This window comes from Talaromyces proteolyticus, assembly GCF_021365285.1.
Source record: "Talaromyces proteolyticus strain PMI_201 chromosome Unknown BGW36scaffold_5, whole genome shotgun sequence".
Lineage (NCBI taxonomy): Eukaryota > Fungi > Ascomycota > Eurotiomycetes > Eurotiales > Trichocomaceae > Talaromyces > Talaromyces proteolyticus.
Window position 1 is genome coordinate 1,728,058 of NW_025764281.1, and position 21,369 is coordinate 1,749,426.

The 21,369-nt window shown below is 46.9% G+C and overlaps 9 protein-coding genes across 9 annotated transcripts; 4 read left to right on the top strand and 5 right to left on the bottom strand.

Moving 5' to 3' along the window:
* Positions 1–26: 26 nt before the first annotated feature.
* BGW36DRAFT_448972 (PrpF protein) lies at positions 27–1,293 on the bottom strand (the record flags this gene model as incomplete). The annotated part of the gene is made up of 2 exons (XM_046221767.1): positions 27–695; positions 751–1,293. The coding sequence occupies 2 exons, from the start codon at positions 1,291–1,293 to the stop codon at positions 27–29; spliced, it is 1,212 nt and encodes a 403-aa protein (XP_046073367.1).
* Positions 1,294–1,740: 447 nt separating this feature from the next.
* On the top strand, positions 1,741–2,785 carry BGW36DRAFT_294095 (Pyruvate/Phosphoenolpyruvate kinase-like domain-containing protein; the record flags this gene model as incomplete). Its single annotated transcript, XM_046211060.1, has 3 exons — positions 1,741–1,887; positions 1,950–2,094; positions 2,160–2,785. The coding sequence occupies 3 exons, from the start codon at positions 1,741–1,743 to the stop codon at positions 2,783–2,785; spliced, it is 918 nt and encodes a 305-aa protein (XP_046073368.1).
* An 83-nt stretch (positions 2,786–2,868) lies between these two features.
* BGW36DRAFT_460728 (uncharacterized protein) lies at positions 2,869–5,253 on the bottom strand. Its single transcript, XM_046222105.1, has 7 exons — positions 5,136–5,253; positions 4,974–5,080; positions 4,564–4,923; positions 4,069–4,506; positions 3,745–4,007; positions 3,163–3,678; positions 2,869–3,085 (listed from the first exon to the last, which is right to left on the bottom strand). Exons 1-7 carry the CDS (start codon positions 5,196–5,198, stop codon positions 2,937–2,939), a joined length of 1,896 nt encoding a protein of 631 aa, XP_046073369.1. The 5' UTR covers positions 5,199–5,253; the 3' UTR covers positions 2,869–2,936.
* A 643-nt stretch (positions 5,254–5,896) lies between these two features.
* On the top strand, positions 5,897–8,786 carry BGW36DRAFT_396544 (aconitase family protein; the record flags this gene model as incomplete). Its single annotated transcript, XM_046218181.1, has 9 exons — positions 5,897–5,990; positions 6,047–6,462; positions 6,516–6,698; positions 6,748–6,820; positions 6,873–7,159; positions 7,224–8,099; positions 8,150–8,327; positions 8,410–8,703; positions 8,737–8,786. The coding sequence occupies 9 exons, from the start codon at positions 5,897–5,899 to the stop codon at positions 8,784–8,786; spliced, it is 2,451 nt and encodes an 816-aa protein (XP_046073370.1).
* Positions 8,787–9,103: 317 nt separating this feature from the next.
* On the bottom strand, positions 9,104–10,875 carry BGW36DRAFT_340213 (major facilitator superfamily domain-containing protein; the record flags this gene model as incomplete). The annotated part of the gene is made up of 6 exons (XM_046213065.1): positions 9,104–9,660; positions 9,715–9,879; positions 9,947–10,204; positions 10,260–10,502; positions 10,567–10,660; positions 10,723–10,875. 6 exons carry the CDS (start codon positions 10,873–10,875, stop codon positions 9,104–9,106), a joined length of 1,470 nt encoding a protein of 489 aa, XP_046073371.1.
* A 4,126-nt stretch (positions 10,876–15,001) lies between these two features.
* Positions 15,002–16,153, top strand: BGW36DRAFT_396546 (uncharacterized protein; the record flags this gene model as incomplete). Its single annotated transcript, XM_046218182.1, has 3 exons — positions 15,002–15,549; positions 15,603–15,725; positions 15,778–16,153. The coding sequence occupies 3 exons, from the start codon at positions 15,002–15,004 to the stop codon at positions 16,151–16,153; spliced, it is 1,047 nt and encodes a 348-aa protein (XP_046073372.1).
* A 429-nt stretch (positions 16,154–16,582) lies between these two features.
* Positions 16,583–18,015, top strand: BGW36DRAFT_152422 (thaumatin). Its single transcript, XM_046209520.1, has 3 exons — positions 16,583–17,167; positions 17,229–17,766; positions 17,815–18,015. The coding sequence occupies exons 1-3, from the start codon at positions 16,778–16,780 to the stop codon at positions 17,925–17,927; spliced, it is 1,041 nt and encodes a 346-aa protein (XP_046073373.1). The 5' UTR covers positions 16,583–16,777; the 3' UTR covers positions 17,928–18,015.
* A 64-nt stretch (positions 18,016–18,079) lies between these two features.
* BGW36DRAFT_426593 (uncharacterized protein) lies at positions 18,080–19,453 on the bottom strand (the record flags this gene model as incomplete). The annotated part of the gene is made up of 1 exon (XM_046220290.1): positions 18,080–19,453. One exon carries the CDS (start codon positions 19,451–19,453, stop codon positions 18,080–18,082), a length of 1,374 nt encoding a protein of 457 aa, XP_046073374.1.
* A 261-nt stretch (positions 19,454–19,714) lies between these two features.
* On the bottom strand, positions 19,715–21,320 carry BGW36DRAFT_318573 (acyl-CoA thioesterase II). The gene is made up of 4 exons (XM_046212600.1): positions 21,028–21,320; positions 20,552–20,966; positions 19,958–20,490; positions 19,715–19,883 (listed from the first exon to the last, which is right to left on the bottom strand). Exons 1-4 carry the CDS (start codon positions 21,130–21,132, stop codon positions 19,833–19,835), a joined length of 1,104 nt encoding a protein of 367 aa, XP_046073375.1. The 5' UTR covers positions 21,133–21,320; the 3' UTR covers positions 19,715–19,832.
* Positions 21,321–21,369: the final 49 nt, after the last annotated feature.

A 21,369-nucleotide genomic window follows, 5' to 3' on the forward strand; every position in this document is an offset into this window, starting at 1 on the left:
ATCGGCAACTTTTGGTCGACCGTCCGTCAGATTATGCCGTTTGGCCAGATGTAGTCTGGTATGAATACTTTCCCTTCCATTATTCGCCGCGACGTGCGCACAAACGCAAGTACTTTAAATTCAGGTGCATTGAGCGATATTGTGGCTGACCACCTTCCTTCAACAGCTGCTTCAACTTTGACTGGCATCACGCCTAATGGATGACAGATGTTGAATTCATCGGACTCCAACCCCCCTGGCCCAGCTACCTGGCGAACTATAGACCCATCGATCCGGCTACACGCCGCAGTGCAGGTCGCAATTGTCCCGGCCATGCTGTCGTGGCACATATTATTCAAAATGAATCTGGACGTGATATGCCCCTCCGAATGACCGACCGGAGGAGCAGCAACCATGACAACAGAAGGTATACCTAGGGATTGCTCATCAACCTGCTCCCAATCATCACACATACCTAGAAGCTGTGCAGCCTTACCGCGGACTTCTCTGCACCGCTGAAGGAGCTCCTTGTCGCTCGTGATGTCGTCCGCCTGACGAGACTCCAAGTCCCACACTCCCAAGTCAGATGCTCGTACAAACGTGGTAAGAGTAGCCACGTCCATGATTGTGACTGAAACAATAGCTCCACTAATTTGGATGACATCTGTAACATGACCGGTCGGTAATGGACCTTTGTCATGGAAGCCGCCAATAGTCTAAGCCTTGTCAGCGAAGAGCGTATAAAAACGACTGGTATTTCATCATTCATACGTTGCGAAAGTCCATTAGTATTGGAGCCCCAGTTCCAGGCACGGCGGCAATTGCAAAGTTCCCTTTTGACAGTGACTTTCCACTCTTTGGGTCAATTGGCACATGTGCGATGAGGATTTTCTTAATCGCCGTTTGGTAAATGCGGACTTCTCTAGTGAGCAAGCCCGGCGCTGTGGTTTGTCCTACCCGAAAGGGTTTCCTAATTAGACCCTCATCAATGGCGAATGGACCAACACCGGCACTTATATTCCCACAGTTCCCTCTGAGTCGAATGCTGTCTTCTGTAATGCTCACTTGGCCAAAAGAATAATCCACATCCGCGTCGTCACGGTCCGATGTCTTGATGATCGCCACTTTGGAGGTCACGATTCTTGTTCCTCCCATTCCATCGATTTGAATGGGATCAGGTGTGCCCATTATACGTTTAAGGACTCGATCTCTCAGGAGCCCAGGTGGAGGCACGTCTTCCTCTTTGAAAAACATGGCCTTGCTAGAACCGCCTCGCATAAGGACGGCAGGAATGCCGATTTGATCTGCAGACATATTTTCAGTTGATTGCAGACGAATTCTATTTTATAGCGAAGAGGACTAATGCTGTAGAATATTGCGTGTAAACATATCTACCGCTGAGTTGATATTCATTTGTAGCCACGATTGGCCTGAAGCTTTCCGAATAGTCAATGCTCGATGGTAGGGTTAGTATTTGGTTTTGCGGGGACAAGCCGATTTCAAGCTTCGCATCCGAACAGCCTTGGAACCATTAATCCGATTTACACCATTTCACCGGTTCCACCGTATTAGTATATCTTTATGAAGAGTAGGCACTAATATTGAAGTTGAATGGAACGCGACAATGAACTCGTCCAAGTGCGCACACACCTATCTATATCAATTTCTCCAACCGAGTCCCAAATATAAACCTAAATTAACATTCGCTTCTCACGCCCAGGCAATACAAGCAGATATTTCAGCACGGAGTTAGTTCTAAAAATGGAGAACAATATTATTCAACCCTCACCAGTGGAAATCCTGCGCAAACAAATTGCTGATGAAAATGGCATTGTGGTTTGTCCTGGTGTATACGATGGTCTTAGTGCACGGGTAGCATTGCACGCCGGCTTCAAGACATTATATATGGTAAGATATCAGTCACTATATATTTGGCTTCAGGTATTCGCAGTAACTTATTGATCTTTTAGACAGGCTCTGGAACTGCTGTGTCGAGATTGGGAATGCCTGATATTGGCCTAACCTCGTTAAATGATATGAAACAAAACGCAGAGCTAATCGCCAACCTCGATACCTCCGTACCTCTGATCGCTGATGCTGATACCGGATTTGGAGGTATAGAAGACACCAATACTTCTCTTCTTAGAAAAATTAGGACGATTACTAACTCTCGAGTGCAGGAGCTTTGATGGTTGGTCGCACTGTAGCACAGTACATGAGAGCCGGCGTCGCAGCCCTCCACTTAGAAGATCAAGTTATGAACAAACGTTGCGGCCATCTCCGCAATAAGGAGCTCGTCTCCGAAGATGAATTCCTCTCCCGGATCCGAGCAGCAGTCAATATGCGCAGCCAGCTATCCGGCGACATCGTAATAATCGCGCGCACCGACACCCTACAATCACTAGGTTTCGAAGTCGCGCTAGACCGACTAAAGAAGTCCATAGCAATTGGCGCTGACGTCGCATTTTTAGAAGGTATCCGAACCATTGAACAAGCTCGAACCGCATGTCGCGAACTCCATCCAACGCCGGTACTGTACAACATGGTGCAAGGGGGTGTGTCGCCGCATTTGACAGTCGCTCAGGCGAAAGAATTGGGATTTCGAGTGATTATTTACCCAGCGATTGCCTCCAGAGCTGCGTACATGGCAATTACAAAGGCGATGAATGTTGTACGGGAGAAGGGGGATTTCCCGGAAGATACTGGCCATATTCCGCCGTCAGAAATGTATCGTGTGTGTGGGTTGGATGATGCAATAAAGTTCGATCTGGCTGCCGGTAGTAATACGTATAATGGAGGAATATAGTGCTTAGCATATCTGATTTACGTTTCGATTAAATGCTTGCTTAAGACAATGGGGACATGTTAGAGAACATAAACGTTTTTAATGTTGGAAATTAATATTGATATACTCCAGGCAATCTACCGGGTATCGTACATTGTAATAAGTAGCAAACCTACGACACAGGGGTTGGCGCTAAAAATGTAGCTCCTGCAATGGATCTATCTAATAACCTGCTATCGAAAGCGGGTGACAAGCTGAATTCAGCGAAGTCATCGAATGTCGTTCCAAAGAAGGAGAGGTCTTGGCCAGAATGTTCTAAATCTGGCAAGCATTAGCGAAGGTTAACATATTAGTAATATCTGAGCTTTATGAAACGCATAAAATGAAAAGCCACTCACCCTTGTCATAGTTCTCATTAAATGGGCTTGAAAGGCCCGCAAATTCCTCGCGCCACCACCAGTAACAGTCATAAACCGCACTCATTGTTAAACGGCTTCGAATCCGTAACAGCAAACTATCCCGCGTTCCATCTGACCGTCTAAAAATTGCATCACTAGCCCACAATTGTGCAAGAATATCTGCCCCTCGCGCGCTTAAATCATCGTGCGCAATCGACATTTGCCGGAGGAACCTAATCGTATTGAAATACGCATTCTCGCCTGCTTTCGCATCAACGACCGATCGATATAGATCACTGCGCAAGATCCTGAGGATACTAAGTGCCGCTAACATGAGCATACGATGAACATAAAATGTGCAGATAGTGGCAAGATTATCCGCTGCGGTGACTGCGTTGATTGTTTCCAATGCGGCCGCGTAGACACTAAGGATTGGTGTGAAGTTCTCGGGGCCCTGGTCGCAAAAGAAGCAAAATGCTCGGACGTGTAGCCGTGCGCAAGAATAATAGATGTTTCCTATGACTTATTTAGCTTTGTTTGTAGGCAAACTTTGCACTAAATCTTTCCAATTGTTGAACTGACCCATATTATTGGGGCTGGTGAGAGGAGATAGACGGGATAACTCGCGGTCGGATAGCTCGATTAACGAATGCAAATGTCCAGAGTTACAATTATTTGGCTGTGTAATACCTGCCCTTTGTATCAAATGGGTGGCATTCAGGGCTACCTGATGTATTTGCTTGCAATACTTTAGTTCGGGCGAGAGGAGCTGGTCAGTCTGATGGGATCCGTTGTTCTCTACAATAGGAAGGACGCTTGGAATGAAGCCGTCCGCATAACTCGAACTAAATTCTCAAATACCGAGACATTAGGACATAACCCATGAGATTTCCTGCGGGTACTTACCTCTGGTTGATCATTAAACAGTACTCCCATAGCTGGGCCCGGTATGCTTTTTCGGCCTCATTTGGAATCAGCTTCACACGAGCGAAATCCTGCCCGACCCCGCAGACATGTAAACCAATCTGTTGCGCTAGATTTACAGCTGCGCCACTGAATATGTGAACCATGGCTTTGTTGGCTGAGTTAAAGGGGAATGGCCAAATGGATAGTAGCAATAGACTTTGAATCAGTTCAATAACTGTCTCGCGCATTGAGAGGGAGAGCAAGGCTATGTTCTGAATTGACGGAGCTAGTCTAGTTAATAAAGTGGGATCCTTCTCATACCGACGTGACCCTATAGCGACGATAGTCCAAAAGAGTAGTGGTGACCGAGAGAAGTACATGTTCGGCGATAGCCGGGGGTCTAGAATTGGCAATAAAGGTGCATATTTGGTGAAATATCTGGAGGATGGACTTTTTAGTAGCTAAACTGATTTTTAGGATCAATGGTAGCCTTACAGAGCGAAACAATCGTCAATCTTTTGAGCGTCTACTTCATAGGAATTTAGTGCCTGAGGGGTCGTTGTAGAGCCGGTGTCACTAAGATCATCCAGTTGGAAGTCGCATGTACTCCCATCCAGTGTTGAGCCGATCATATTATGGCCATATCGTTCACTCTGGCCAGAAGTGCTCTGACTGGGGCTTCTTTCAACAATCTCAGTCACAGGAGGCAGCGAGCCCGAAAGAAGAGAAACGGAGGTGGGGACCGTCTCTTCTACACTTGTCTGCATTTGAGGGTCTTCAATTACTGGCTCTATGTGAGATCCCATTGCCATCTGTTGTCGCAAGAGATCCACTTCTCGTTGCAGTTCAGCTTTTCTGATGACTGGTTAGAAGTAATTGTGCAGAGTCTCAGGGTCATATCTCACGTTTTCTTTTTCACTCTTTTGAACGACGACAAGACAATGCATTCCAGATGCATTTTTCTACACCGGGAGCATGACTGCGTTAAATTCTCGCTTGCATCACATCGCAGCTAGGAATTTATGTTGGCAGTTAAAATGAGCAAATATCCGGAGCTTCTGACTCACCTTTTGTTGCCTACAATTTGTGCACGCTTTGACTGCCCTTCCAGGTCTCCTTGCACGATTCATATCTGCTACAGGCGCGTACTCCAATATACCAACGACAAGGCTACTTGAGGAAGATTTGTTAATTCACCTCGTCCATTAATTAAGTCCTTTCAAGTCTGGGCGTCGGCGTCATCTCCACATCTTACCCCGCATAAATTCCCCCATTACAACCAATCAGGGGAATGTTATTCACATTAACTTCAACACCGCAGCGTGGCAAAGTGATTAAAAATATTGTTTTTTAAAAATACAGAGTCTCAGGTTCACGTTTTTTCATGCTAGCATCAATGGTGTTGCATGCTTTTCACAATCCCTCACTTTTAACCCAAGGACGACGGAGGGAATCAACCGATGTAGGGCTTTATCCGTCACATGACTATATATACATATTTCTGCTGTTGTCGGTTTATTTTAAGATTCTCAACTAGGTACAGTTCGAGGACTGGTTTCTCTACTATTTTGATTGTTTCGCCACTATTAATATTGTTCTATACTGCCATTGGCATCCTTGAACCGTTTACATGTGTATCGGCCACGGAACCGATGGCTGTAGTGGAGTCGGGAAATTGAATAAAATCGGCTTTTACGAGAGCCAATCAAATTTGATTGGTATCGCCGGTGTTGGATATCTATTCATATTAGAAAATTGTATATTTGATAAACGATGACATTTATATAAAAATTTCTTAATCGTATTGAATTCAGACAAATTCGCAAACATGGCAAACATTCTTGAAAACCTCTCCGAAAGAATATCGGCTACGTTAATGGCTAGCCGCGGAATAACAGTCATTGAACAGAAAGCTGAGCATGGTTTGTAGTTCATTTTGAATGTTCAACTATCAATGAGTTGAGCTAATTAAAAGCAGGAGAGAATGCCGAGAATGGCAACTTTGTCACTGTCCTCGATAAATTCATCAATATTTTGTTCAATCAAGGAAAGATACGTGAAGCCGATGCAATAACACGCGCTAAAGACATTGCATTGGAGTCCAAGAACCTTGGAGGTTTAGATCTTGATGTATGGAAGCCGCTGGATCCTTCATCATGCGACGCAATTGTGTTCTGGGTGGAAGCATGGCTCCAGTCGCTTTCATCGGCTGAAAGAAGTCGAAAGCTGCCACACCCAGTCATCGAGAGGCAGGCAACACGGCGAGGAATGACTCTGACGGAAAAGATTCTAGCGCATCATACAATTGGGCCGATTGCGCCAGCTGGGCTAAAGCCAGGTGATTTTGTTCACGTGGCTGTTGATTGGATTGCAGCGTCTGAAATATCGTACTTCGTAGGTATATCTCCACCTCGATATATCGTACAAGGGGTCTAAGTACTGCCTAGAGTATGTCAAAAACATTATCAGAGTTAAAGTCATTCAAAGTCTGGCGGAATGATCGGTTTTGGTTGGCTGGTGATCATGTCGTCGACCCCAGAACTTATACAACGCCATTGAATCGTCAACTTATCAAAGCTATGCATGAAGCCGCCCAAGAATTTCGATTGACGGATTATAAAGGGCCCAATGTAAAAACATTTGTTGCCATCAACACTTTCCAATCTAATATATCAATAGTACACCATCATGCACACCGAATTCGTGCGTGAGCGGGCAGAACCTGGAATGATTACCATTGGGGCCGATTCTCGTATGTCACTGTTTGTTTTCTTCTAAAATGCAATATTTAATGATGCTTTTAGATACATGTTCTTCTGGGGCTGTTGGTTGTCTGGCTATTGGCCTTGGTGCCGCAGATGTAGCCATGGGACTAATAACCGGCGAAACCTGGTTCAAAGTCCCAGAGTGCATCAGCATTCGATTTATCGGCCAGCCTAATTTGGGAATTGGAGGAAAAGACGTAATTCTATATATATTAGGCGAACTGAAGCGGAACACAGTGGCAGCCGAAAGGATTGTTGAATTCTCTGGCCCTGGCTGTCGACATCTTTCCGTGGACGCGCGATTTGCCATTGCGAATATGTGTACGGTAAGAAGCTGCGCCGTCAAACAACTAGTCTCCTTATAAAGCTAATGGGACTGTTTATTACAAGGAATTCGGAGCTGTCACTGGGATCTTCGTCCCTGATTCCCTAGTAAAATCTTATATTGAGGGTCGCAAACAGAAGCATAGGCGCTCTTCCTCAATATATTTCCGGCCTGATGCAGATGCTCAATACGCAGAAATGTTTGAAATAGATCTTTCTAAAGTTAAACCGCTTTTCGCTCTCTATCCTTCTCCCGATAATGTTGTGCCGGTCACCAGCCAGGTGGGTATGCATCTAGATGGCTGTTTCATCGGAGCGTGCACGACAACCGAGGAAGATTTGATTCTTGCGGCACTAGTTCTTGATGTTGGGCTTTCTAAGAATTTCACCCTCGCACCAGGTAGAAGAAACGTGACTCCAGGTTCAATACCCATCCGTTCTCGACTCGAAGCTTTGGGCTTATTAGACATTTATCGAGCCGCGGGATTCTCGATCGGGGTACCTGGCTGTAGTTACTGTGTTGGAATGGGCGCCGATCAAGCAAAAGCCGGTGAAGTTTGGCTCTCTTCTCAGAACCGAAATTTTCAACACCGAATGGGCAAGGACTCAATCGGCAATCTTTCCTCAGCCGCCACGGTAGCTGCGTCGTCCTTCAGTATGACTGTAACTGATCCGTCCAGCTTTTTGGTTGAAATAGATGAAAACTATTTTCAGGCACTTCTAAGGCGTCCTTGCATGGCAAAGGAGTTGCGTAAGGAGGCTCAACTAGCCGATGTGCCTTACGTTGAGCCAAATTTTGATATCTTATCAGGAAAAAATGGAGATGAGACTATTAAGGCAAATTATAGCAAGTCTGCCACGGAGGAGCTACAAGAAGGTTCCAAAAGAGGATGTATTAGAAGCAAAGTCATCACGCTTGGAGACTTTGTGGATACAGACGCGGTAAGTTAAGTCGTGATATCATACATGAAATACGGAGCTGATTAGGATAGATTGCTCCAGCAGACTGTTTAGTAACCGCCGCAACGGACGAGGAATTGGGAAGTCATTGTATGAAATATGTCATGCCAGCATTTCGAGACAAAGTACGCAACGGACAACGAGTTGTCGTGGCCGGCAAAGCCTTAGGGGTTGGATCATCGCGAGAAGCTGCGGTGCGAGCTCTCAAAGGTGCGACACTGAATTTCCATTTTTCCATTCCTTTATATTCTGAGACACTGAAATACAACTTTACTAATATGAAATTTGCCAGGCCTTGGTATTGAATGTATTATTGCCCGGTCATTCGCCTTCATTTTCAACCGAAACCTTCCAAACGTTGGCATCCTACGTTTCACTCTTGATGACGACTCATTTTACGAGATCGCGCAGGATGGAGTTGATATTGAAATTGATCAGGACGAGCGAAAGGTCAGAGTTGGTGATCTAGAGTTCTCATTCCAGCTTTCTGAAATGGAGCTGGCCCTTATCGTGAATGAAGGTATGACTAAAGCGTATCAAAGGTTCGGTGGCGAGATCTTTCAGCAGCTTGCTGGCGAAAAACCAAGTATGGAAAAGAGTGGTCTAGGAACTAAAATAGTTGATCTTAATGTTAATAACATTGAACCGTGGGAGGATTTGCAATGGTGATATTTTTTAAGTTTCGGGGGCGCTCATTTTAAACGCCAATGGCAAAACAGTCCAGATACAATTTATCATTGAATATTTCTATTTTACGAATTACGGAAATGGTACGGAGATTAAACGGAAGTAAGAAAATTTCCTAGTAATGATTATGCAACATGATTTTGTACAAGCGAAGCATAGTAAAATATAATGGTATTATATTCCCCGTTAATCAGGCTAGGATAAGAAATTTAACTCCAGGAGAGGACTCGGAAAGACTATCTGCCAAGATGGTGAAAGTCATATCCAATATCTGACGGGCCAGACAACACAATCACCATTCACAAGGTATACCTGAAGTCCGGATGCTTATCACAAAGATCCTCATAACTCCTATGGGTATCTGGATTGATCTCCCCGCGAGAGGCAAAATCGGCAGCGATTGCATCTCGTCGCTTATTCTCCCGGTTAAACATCCACATGGTGATTAAAACCGCAACAACTCCAAGTGCATTCAGACCTAGCAACGTTCCGTGCCCCTTAAAGAAGCGGGGTGCATCAGTATAAACCTGCGTGCTAATTATACTATAACACTGGATAAAAATCTGAGCAATAGCCCACGCGGTGGCTCGCTTAGTATACCCGGCATTGGAAATGAGAACCCAGGCGCTTGAGAGAATTACGGCTGGGTAGGCTCCAGCAGATACGAAACAGCATCCGGCCATCAATACCACCTTGTTAGTACTAGATAAGAGTAAAATGTACCCAATAAGACATACCCCCAAACATATTAGGGTTGGAATACCCTTTCTATCGTATCGATCCGCAAGGACATTGCCAATTGGGAGAGTGATGATGCCGAATGCATACGGGATAATTGTATATAACTGGGTCATTACTGTAGGAGCTAATTAGTAGGAAGATAATTTTTTATCGAAAGACAGGAGCATACAGGGCGAAAACCCAAAAAGGCTGATGAACGTTGGCAAAAATGTGCCAAAGGCCGCGACATTCAGACATACCGCCCCAACTGCCATGGCCTGTAACCAGCATTTGGGATCTTTCAACGCAAGCCAAAGCTGACTAGATTTTGCCTTTGACTCTGGTTCGTTTCGTGCTATATAGATATGTTAGGATTTCCCTTTGAACCGAATGGAATGATTTGGGTAAGAACAGAGCCGTACCTGTTTTGGATCGTTGCAGAATCATCTCCCGCTCATCCTCTTGTCGAAATAGCCAGTGTCCCCTTTTTGCGACGACCTCGGGAAATTTAGGGAGAATGGCAAGAACTAATAAACCCCAAAGGATTGTAGGGACGCCTTCAACAATAAACAGCCATCGCCATGCTCGAATTCCATGACTATTTTCTAAATGGCCTTGGACTCCGTAGGCGATAAGACCTCCGATAGCGCCAGCGATAGGAGCGGGAAGGTAAAAGAATGCTGAAAAACATATATTCATCACTTATGTAAGAACTGAACAAGGCTATAAGCTTACCGGCTCTTGTTCCCACCTCATTGGGATAATACCAATGGGCTAGATATAGGTTACCCGTTTGAACGACTGCTTCAAATAGACCAATCAAGACTCGAAGAACCATGAGGACCGCGTAAGAGCTCATGGCGGCTACACAGCAAGCAACAACACCAAATAGGGTCACTGAAAATCCAAAAACGACCGGGGCAGGAAGATATCGCAGGGTCAAAGCGGCAGGTAGCTCAAATACCATATAACCGACAACTTATCCAGCCCAAGGGTTAGCTAGGAAAAATACCACTATCATCGCACCTTTGGAAGCACTAACAAAACATCATTAGGCAATTGTAATACTGGCTACTTGAAAGCCCGAGGTCTGTTTCAAGACCCATAATCCTCGCGTTGCCGATTTGCGTACGGTCCTGGTGAAATTTGTAGTTAGCAACTTTCCCTTCAGAATCTTCAGTAGTAAACTTTGGGGTACCAAATAAGCAAAAAAGAAACATCCAGCAAGAAGAGGCACGATTGCAAGATCTTGCTTCCAAATCAACCTCTGTTCCCGAGGTGATCTTGCGTACTTGAAGTTTGGGACTCGAATAACCTCCTTGGGGTCAGTATTTTCGATGTGCTCGTCCATGTTTTTTTCTCTATCAAATTCCATTTTGGTTAATGTTCAGGTGGGAAATTTTCTTCGATAGGTCCTGCGAAGCAATTGATATCAATTGATCGATTTGAGCTCTGTCAAAGGGAGAGAGAGATTGTCAAACCCAGCAATGGTAATTCAACCCCGAGGATTGGCTGGTAACCATGTTTATACCCCATGGGGTCAACAAGCTAGGAGCTGTAGTGCAAATACTGCGAGTCACGTCGAATTTGCGATTCTGGACTAATTGCCGATGTCAACCTGTCGGCCGATGACTGTTAGTGCTGGCCGCACCGCGAGCGGCCCGGCCATGATTCAACTGATGAGTTCTTTGTGAATGAAACTTATTTACGAAAAACAAAATTAGTAGTTTAGAAGGATTTATCAATAAAATATTATTATCTCCTTTCAAGTATTTCTCAATGGCAACGTTGAAATATTAGTCCTCGAAGGGAGAAAAAAATCTAGCAATGAATGTCAAGTAACACAAATAGATGCAGAAATAAGGGGGGGGGGGGGGGGGGGGGGAGGTACTCGGCTAGATGTCCATGCAAATATAATGGCGGCAAAAGAGAAATTGAATTGATCAAATTGCTTGCTATAGCCTGGTTGTTGTCGTCACAAGAAAAAATAGGGGGGAAGGGGGTCATATTAGGTAAAGAGAATACTACTAGGATCACATCAATATAGACTCTGTTCCATACAAGAAGTATGGTGATTGACCTCAAATCACCGTGAAACTAGTTATGTTGGACTTATAATGGTAGTGAGACTTGTATAATCTTGAATGAAACGATTTTGACATCTTTGGCATTAATTCACGATTGAAGACGTATAGGAAGACACAAAGTGGAGAGAAACAATCGGTATGTATATGAGTAGGTTTTGTGTGAAATGAGTATATAGATACGAATTGAGCGCACAGTTCTATTTCATACAGAGCCTTGCGTACCCGAAATCTGACATTATCATGCCATCGCGACGCATCCAACACATTTGGAACCTAGTTCGTGGCTCTTTGCTGAATAGTAGTATGTTAATCGGAGTATGGATACAGAATACGTATTCTGTCGCGTATCTTCCAATCAGCGGCATTCACTCTAGCTCCGACGGTAAACAACCTGATGAATGTCTTGTTGACCCCCCAGTCTATACCCGCTCGCTGACATGTTTACTGGCTAGTGAAGCTCGACTCCGGCATATCGAGGTACGGTGAGAAAGTCGCTTTCGAGATCCTGGTCGATAATGATGACACAGCCTCGTAGCCGAAGATATATTTCTCTTGCGATGTGAAAGAATGCAACTAAATGACACGGTTCTAGCACCGAGTGTACCTCGCAACATGTGATGGAAGACAGTAATCTGGTTATCGTTGGGAGCCCGAGAATATCCTGTTCCAGCCTCAAGGTATCCCGTCTAAATACTCTGACGCGGAAAACGCGGTTATATGACTGAGCGATCCACTTATTTTTCGTCGAGTACGCGATTCTTTGCGTTATTATGAGGTAGCCAGCGGATCATGAGTATAACAACAAGGGCCACCGATAAGAAAAATTTCAGCCGAACACGGTCTAAGACGACGCATCGAGGAAGGCTAGGGCGATCTCACTGGCTAAAGTGTAACTTTCGAGTTCTAACTCAATATTAGTAACAAAGATCGAATCAAAAGTTCACATTTTCTAGTGAAGAGAGGTTTGACTGAGGGTAAATTCAGCTGTGTTACGTTCAAGTGGAAGGTAGTGTAGCATAACTTGTCTTCATTGTATGAGGCATTTTCAAACACTGTCAAAAATTTAGTAATAGTTTAGATGATTGGCCAGGATCTAGATCAGTCGAAAATTTACTGCTTGATTGGCCTGATGTGTTGGGTGGCCAATAGCATGATAATGCCGAGCCCTTTAAATTCATCGAGTAGGGATGAACGCTGGGATCGAATTGCCTGACAATCGATGTCGACCAGCTCCAGTCAAGAGGAGGGGAGAAGGGCTGATATTCTCAGACGTCAAGCTAGGCATCTTGCGCAGCCGAACAACTCATTCATGCCCTTTGTATTTTGCATTCTCCGCACGGTAATGCAAGATGCGTAGTAGGTCACTACTAACTATCGATCTTCATCCCGCCCAAAGTGGCGGTGATGGGCCGTGCGCCGACGAGGCTTGATTACGCTGAGTCATTAAAAAGGCGGAAGTATGGCACGAGACCAGTTAACGTGGTTGACATTGAAATCCTGGAATAGGATTGCAAGCCGTTGCGAGACATTGACCTGATTAGTGCTAGCCCGGCAGGACCACGCAAAGGCCTGGGATTTGGCGTCTGCTAAAACGGTCCCCAACTGTCCGGGATCATGCAATAGTGTGGGAAAAAGCGCTGGAGAAAGGAGAAGCGCATCAAATAGAACGGTCAATTTTATTCCGTAGTCTGGCCTTGTGCGCACATGATGCCTGCAAAGAGAACCCAAAGCAACGACACTCACCTGACATGGCACAGAACAAATCTGTAAAGTGGCCTCTAGAACCGGCGGGCCAAGACGTGACTATTAGCTGGACTATGGGTTTTGGTCAATGATAGTGATACGGAGGGTTGGTCCCTTGTGGCTATGCTTCATGTGCTGAAAGTTAGACCGAAGACTGATCATTGGCCAAGCATTTCCCTCTCTTCCTGAAACGGTGAGCGCAAGGCTGTGGCACTGAAAAAGAAAACATGATCTACGTCATCTACAGCGCTGGCGGGCGTGTGCTATTGGTTAATTAGTCCCTAGATGTTACTGAGCACCGGGTAAAAAGGATGTTCCTTGCTTGAGATACGGGTGCAATTCACCTGGGTTCGGAGTGTGGGTGATGCGTGGGACAATTCTAGTTCGCAGCGGCAAGCGCGCTTTGCGCGGGAAGCCCAAAAATAAGGTGCCCGGGACGACAAAGATGAGATATTTGCCTTGGTCCAGTCGTCAGACGCCGGCTCGGAGCGGCAGAACAGAATGGAGCTGAAAAGCCTGCCACGGGCGGAGAATAAAATAACCTGTCGAGTGCCAAAAGGCCATGCCGGGCTTCTGACTGGGCGATGCTGTGAGGGGCTATCCTGGGCCGCCTGTAGCATTCCGTGAGTCTGTGGGCTGTTGTGAACGTAGCAAGGCCTAAGTGTGGGGAGTTGCATAGACCCGCTCTGCTGGGATGGAAAAAAGGCGGAGATGGCTCTAAAACGATTAATGGCGAAGACCATCCAGGCGATCCGCAGCCCGGGCCACGGAGCAGCCCGACAGCCAGAACAGTAGTAAGATGACGGCAGCATAACCCGCGCACAGCACATAATGCTTGCAAGGATGCAGCAAGTCTCGTGCTTCTTGTCGCAGCAATAGCTGACTGGTAGATTAGGGCTAATTGCAGACAGAGCGGCTCGCCAAACAGTTCGCCCAGGGCTGGAATTTGCTGGATCGACGCAAAAGACGGCTGCCGATGCGATGCACGGACATCATCACGCGCAAGCACAGAAAAATGAAGTGCCCCGTTCCTTCATACTAACGTTGTCTCCAGTGTCCAGACTACGTATGAACCCACTTTCATGGGCCTGACCTAAGAAAGGCAAGATATGGTAATCGACTGCTACGTTGATAGCGCTGGCCCGATAATGGAAGCCTATGATCGTCGTTTCCATGAGCTCCACTTGTCCTCGGAGAAAGGCCAGTGCCAAGTGTGAACTCACTCAGCTCAGTGTCCATTCCAGTCCTGCCGCCTAAAAAGAAAAAGATGATTATTGTGATGACTGAAGCGAGGCTAGCGCGCCCTGCCAAACCGGACACAGATCGATCATGTGGCGGCTGATGCATTTTGTGGGGAAGCTGGCCAGGCACAGCGATGACTGTGAGATACTAGAATTCTAGTAGGACGAGGGCACGTGTGACGCCAGAATTGCTTTAAAAACACGAGCTCAGGAACCTGCACACAGGCACCTCAATCTGACGTTTTTTGTTGTCAATTTAGAGTTTCCTTCTGTCTATCCTTTGCCATCATTTTTCCTTTTTCTTGTTTCTTTTTCCCCTTAAAAAAAAATCTAATTGCTTCTGTTGAAAAGGCTCGAGCGTACTCTTTTTCAACTATCAAGACACCCTTGGCGGTTTCCCTCAAGCATGGTGGTCTCTTTATCACTGACGCTGTTCACAATAATCGGCGTGTTTATGCAATGGCTGCTGAAGTTTTTGTATCAGTCGCCCAAAGCCGCAGAACCAACAGAAAATGAGGGGCCGGATGTGACACTCATGGCGCCATATCCATGTAATGCTATCAAGGGCAGCCGTAAATTCCGCATCACCATGGGATTGCGGAAGCTGGACATGCAGAATTGGCTGACCGTGGATAAAAATTACATGAAAGAGCACGACATTCGGCATTCGCTCCTTCGAGACGAGAGGAAGAGCGTTTATGAGTGTCTACCTGAGTCGCGAGATGCTTGTGATGAAGTCCTGGAGCTTGTTTCCGACTTCCTATGTGAACGATACCCCAGCATGTTTCAAATGAAAAGAGATGGATTGAAGACTGAGATCCACAACTCCAAGACTGGCGAGACTTTTGTGTTTGGCGGCCAAGAGAGTGGAATGGAGTCCCTTGAGATTGCAGTGAGGATGGCTATGGAAGATCTGAATGTCCTGATGCAGAACGCTGATGGAGAATACTATCTGTGCGTGTTCCCATTGCAACCCTAATCACGACTATCACTGACAGCAAGTGTAGCGCTGCAAGTGCAACATTATTTCCAGTCGGATGGGCGGTCAAACAACGTATTGGATGGACTATTGCTCAGATACACGGGCCCGTGCCGCAATGGAAAGAGAAAATCGGTCAATCGGTCAACAAGTGAGTGGCTGTGGGCACCAGAGATGGATATGTAGCATACTAATTGAGAAAGATTCTTCTGCCGACTAACGCCAGAATCGCCAATGGAGCGGTCCAATTACTTCATGGAAACCAAAAATTTGAATGAAGGTCTAGGAAATACTCTTTTTCGTCCCGATGGATTGACAGAGCAAGAACCTGGCCCTTTCATGGACAACATTCTCCTCCGCCGTGAACGACAGACCTTCCGCCGATTGCCTCGCACAGGGGCGCTTGTCTTCAGTGTCAAAACGACCCTGAACACGCTTGATGAATTGCCACCGGACCAGCTGGGGGCGCTGGCCACTGAGATCCAAAGCTGGCCTGAGGACATGGCCAGGTACAAAGGGCGCGATATCTGGGGGCAAGCGGTGTTGGATTACTGTGTGCAGCAGGGGATCACAAGCTAACATGCACCCCTTTTTCTCATTCTGTGTTTTCGCTGTTTCTTTTCCCCCCTAATCCTCTTCTCGTTGCTGTTCGTTCAAGTTGTAATGCCGGTATGACGACAAAAGTTTGGGAGGCTGTCTGAACAAATTTACGAGTGATGCATAGTTTTGCCAACCTTTTCTGCCTGCTCGTTTTCGTTTCTTTTTCGTTCTATTTTCTTGTCGATTGTAACTGTACCAAAGCATGATTTCCATGGGCGAACGTTGGCGTGGGGGCAGGTGCGGCAGGGCATCCGTTTGGCAGGCGCAACCATGGATGGCTGCAGGCTACGACCAAAGCGGTTAGCGTCGTACCTGCCCCCGACGTCATTTCGCGCTCTCCCAGCGCTAACCTCAAACACTTCGTCTGGCATCCTCGTCCAGTCGTTTGTTAGTTTCGTGTGTACCTGCGCGTGGTGATGCATTCGGTGGCGGACACGAGACAGGATGGCTGCGAAATTTCGAGGGTTCTCTTTATCATCGTTCATCTTCTTTGTTCGTCTTTTAGTACCTTGAAATGAACAAAACCTTATACCATATGACCAGTCTTTCGTGCTTGCTAGCTGAGAGTAGTCCATCATAAGCATCCATCTACGACAGTCTGTCATGTCTAAGCTACCCAAGATGATAGCCGCCTGTCTGTGGCTGCTCTCGCGTGTCATTCTTCCGCAGCAGGCTCTTGGGATCCACCATATGAGCTTCAAACCGGTGATCCTCGCCACTGCCGAAGCATCTGACACACCTATGAGAATCACCAACCTCTGCTCGAATGACATTTACCCGGCGATCCAAACACAGGCGGGAACAGGTCCTGCCTTTGGAGGCTTCCATGCCGCACCTGGTAACACGACCAGCTTCAAAGTCAGTGCTAACTGGCAGGGGCGGATATGGGCGCGCACGAATTGCACATTCAACTCCAATGGAACATCTATGAATAACTCGGGCCCGGCCTGTCTTACAGGGGATTGTGGCGGGTTGCTCGAATGCAAGGGAACTGTATGCTATCTTTGATCAGAGAAATGGTGACCGACTAATTGGATTCGTTTCTTCACAACAGGGAGAGCCCGCTACTCTAGCAGAATTTACCCTTGCGACCAACATGAATTTATCATTTTATGACATTTCCCTTGTGGACGGCTACAATCTACCCATAGGGATAGTTTCCTTGCACAACGAGTCAAATAATTCCGATCTAAGGAGCCTTCCTTCGAATACCACCAATCCAGTTTGCATCGGCAGTCCGGAATATCTCACGTCTGTCGATGATTTGAATACCACGACTGTGGCAACCAACACAACTCTAGGAAGCATCACATACATAACCCCGTTAGAGGAAGCACTAGGGACCCATTCAGTGTCACGGTGGTGTCCCTGGCCTCTCCAGATTCAACCGCCGTGGAAACCTGGAGATGGGGTGTTTCCTTATCCAGATGATGGAATCAAACGCCCCGACTTTGATCCGTGTTTATCCATGTGCTCCAAGTACGGTCGCGACAGTGATTGCTGCAGCGGTAGCCACGATACCCCCGAGAAGTGCAGTCCAAATATGTATAGCACCGCGGCTAAAAGAGTGTGTCCCGATGCATATAGCTATGGTAGGTTTCCTCCTCAGATACGATTTTATTGCTGCTAACAATGCATAGCCTATGACGATGCTACGTCAACATTCACAATCCAGCAAGGTGCGGGCTTTGAAGTGGTTTTCTGCCCATCAGGCCGTTCCACGAACATACAGAAGAATATAAACAAATCTTGAATTTGGTCCGCGTGGGTTTTGTGCAAAGAAGAGGGGAAAGATACTTTAAATTTGATACCCAAACTGCTTCCAAATACAGAAAATAGATCAAGTTCAATTTTCTAATGATGTTCATTCGTTTCATTCTAAGAGTTATACAATCTATGTACATTTCACATGTTAACAGATTCACGCCACGTCCCTCTTTTACCTAACCAAAGCTCCTGGCTGAGGTCCGGTGCCGAAGAGACCAGCATTGGCGTTAACCGCCCAAAGGGAGTCATCTCAATTGGTTCGTCTAGCTCTGCTATTTTCTGCCGAATCCAGCGTGCTTTTTGTAGCACCGAATCGCTGATTTTATGTGCAGGTAGTGTAACAAGCTGCATTCCTTCAATTCCCTGAAATACTAGGGCATCACGATACAACTTCTGCCTCCAATTTTCAGCCGACAAGTTCGGCATATCTGACCGGTTCTCGTCGCCCACATAACTAAAATGATCAGCCCAATGGTGTGCTTTCGGTTCGACGGGACTGTTTATTGTTGGTGATGGTGGTTCCATGACACTGCTAGTCAGTATCTCAATGATGCTTGTTCTTCTTCTTTTCCGAGACGCTGGTAGTGGCGGAGAGAAATCATCCTTGTTGACCTTGGCCATACCATCCCGCCACATACGTCTCCACCGACGGCAGGTGAGGACATGTCGTAGAGCTTGTTGATCGGCGGGGATGCTGGATGTTCCAGGCTGCCGCCGTCTCAGTCGGTACGGGCCTACTGGCTCCACCAGAAAGTCACCCCAAGAGTGACAAAGCCAGTCTGGAATGCAATACTTGACGAATTCAAGCCTGTCGGCTATTTTGAACACAGGGGGGGTTCGGTTTATCTCGCCATCGGATGGCATAAAATCAGAAGTAGACAAGGGTAAAGTCGAAGTAAATGAGCGAGAGGAAAAAGTCGGCGAAAGTCCAGAATCCCAAGCCGATTTATCCAGGAAATAATCAAAGGAGGGACCAAATAGCTCGCCATATATTAGAATCTGCATTGCCGACCTACTTGGTTCCGTATATAGTGTAGATGGCTCGGACACGCCCCCTGCCCAGAAGTCCTCTGTCTGATACCATTGCGGACCAGCCATGCGATCGATGGCATCGGTAAGCGGGTTCATCACGGCGAAGCGCAGTTCATAGAATCTACGAATCTCATCTAGCGACAGCCCTCGTGGCGCATGGTCCAGACAAAACTCAAACAGCGAGTCAATGCCGCCGCGAAAGGCGGCTTGGAGGAGCGGGACCCGAACATCATAATCAGCTAGAGTCCACTCCGAGATTTGGCGAGCGAGCGCAGCAACGAGAAAATGCGGATGCGGCGAGCAAAAGGTGGGTGCTGAAACGGCGAGAAGGTCGAGGGTGATACGCGGGGTCGTGTTCTGGGTCAGGACCCGGTACAGGCGGCGTGATGTTGACCGCAGGGCTAGGAAGTCCTCGATATTATGTAGTTGCGTCACAATGCCGGCAATTAGCTCCGTTGGGAGATGTGGCAAGGGCCCCATGCTCGCAGTGAGAGGATGGAAGAACAAGTCGCAGCATTTTATTCTGGGTTGGGGGTTGTGATGAATGAGGGGATATACCAATCGCGTGGCAAAGATACTGCAGGCAACCAGATATCCGGTGGGCTGTTTTCTGGTCGAGGGCTAAGCTTGCCTGGGGTCTAGCGCAATTGCCAACCGATTCATGTGTTTTGTGGCCAATCGCAACGCTGGAAATGCATAACTAAAGCGCTATAATTAGACTGCCGTATACGATAATATAATGATAACAATATTCTTATATATTATAATAGTGTCTATGCGCATGATATAATTCATAGGAGGACCCAGGCCCCCAGCATTTGGTCTATACAATAATTCACCAAACGAGATCTACGAAAAGCTAGAGTTTTGCGTCTCTAGCCTCCTCGTCCTGCCGCAATCTGACGACGCCCTGTAGTGCGGAAAGCATTAGTAAACAAAACCAAATAAACAATGAACCAGAAAAGTACACGAAAGAAGACTAACCTCCTGCACGCACGTCGCAATATGCACCCCATCTTTGGACCAAATCTTCTGCATGACTAGTCCTCTGCCTTCACCAGCCCACGGACTCTCCATCCTGCATAGCATCCAATCATCGGCTCGGAAGGCTAGCGGATCATGGAAATAGATCGTGTGATCTAGACTGACCATCATGCCAATCTCGCGGTTATCCCTACGCTTGATAATCGATGAAAGCTTATTCGCCGTCAGCGTGCCGTTAATCGTGCTCGCTCGAATCTCTGCCGCCTCCTCTTCAGCGAGTTCCTTGAAATACCGTGAGATCCCGTCGCCGTCGAGATCAGACGGGTTCTTGAGCGCTTTCATTACGCGTTGCAGGGCAGCGGGAGAAGAAAATCGTGGAATGCCGTGCACTCGCGCTACTGTACCGATGAAATAGCTGTCGGACATGTATGCGAGTGCAGAAAGATGCGCTTGGTGGCCACCAGACTCGGAGATTTCACCGCGAAACCGTACCCATTGATACAGACGCCTTTCGTCGATAGGGGTGTCTTTCACTATGTCCACCACCCAGCTTAGCTCGCTCATCTATAGCCAGTAGAAGCCAAAAACACGTACATGAATTATCTCCATCTAACCTCTGTGTCTCAAATGGACTCCTTGCGTCCGGCGGCGTCGGCGTGTTCTTTGGCGGGGATACTACCGGCATTGTAGACCCATGCTCGACCTTTTTATCCCCACCGCTCTGGATTTTATTGAAGCTGAGCGTGGTTGTGAAGATCGGCCGTCCGCGTTGTCTTGCTTGCACAGTTCTGGTCGCATAGCTTTTGCCGGTTCGCACGCGTTCGACGTGATAGATAATGGGGATTTCGGAGTCGCCAGCAAGAACGAAATAGCAGTGCATGCTGTGCACATAGAAATGTTCGGGGACGGTGCGCTGGGCAGCGCAAAGGGATTGTGCGATCACGGCGCCTCCGAAGATGCCCCGCGCGCCGGGAGGATGCCAGAGGGGACGAGTATTCGTGAAAACATCCTATTCATAGCATTAAGTTCATTGTTCGAGAGACTCTTGATGGGAAAGGGGTTGATCATACAGGCCCAATGTCAAGAATTGGCGTTAACTCAAGGACATTCTCGATCGAAGCTTTGCTGTCGTCCAGTGGCGGAGATTCGAAAACTGTCACTCTTTTCGAAGCCATCCTGTCGAAATGTATCTACCATGGAAGCAGAGCATGAAAAATAGATGCTGAAGAGCGTTCAACACAATTACTAACTTTGCCAAAGGCAGCCATGATAGTTAATTTACCGACGTGACGGATCCAGCGGCACCCGCAAATAGTCGACCTTCTAGCCGAGGTTCGTTGTCGGTCTTGGCTCAACCTTAAATCAACCGGAATGGCTGAAACACCGTGCATGGTTGGGTTCATAATATTAAT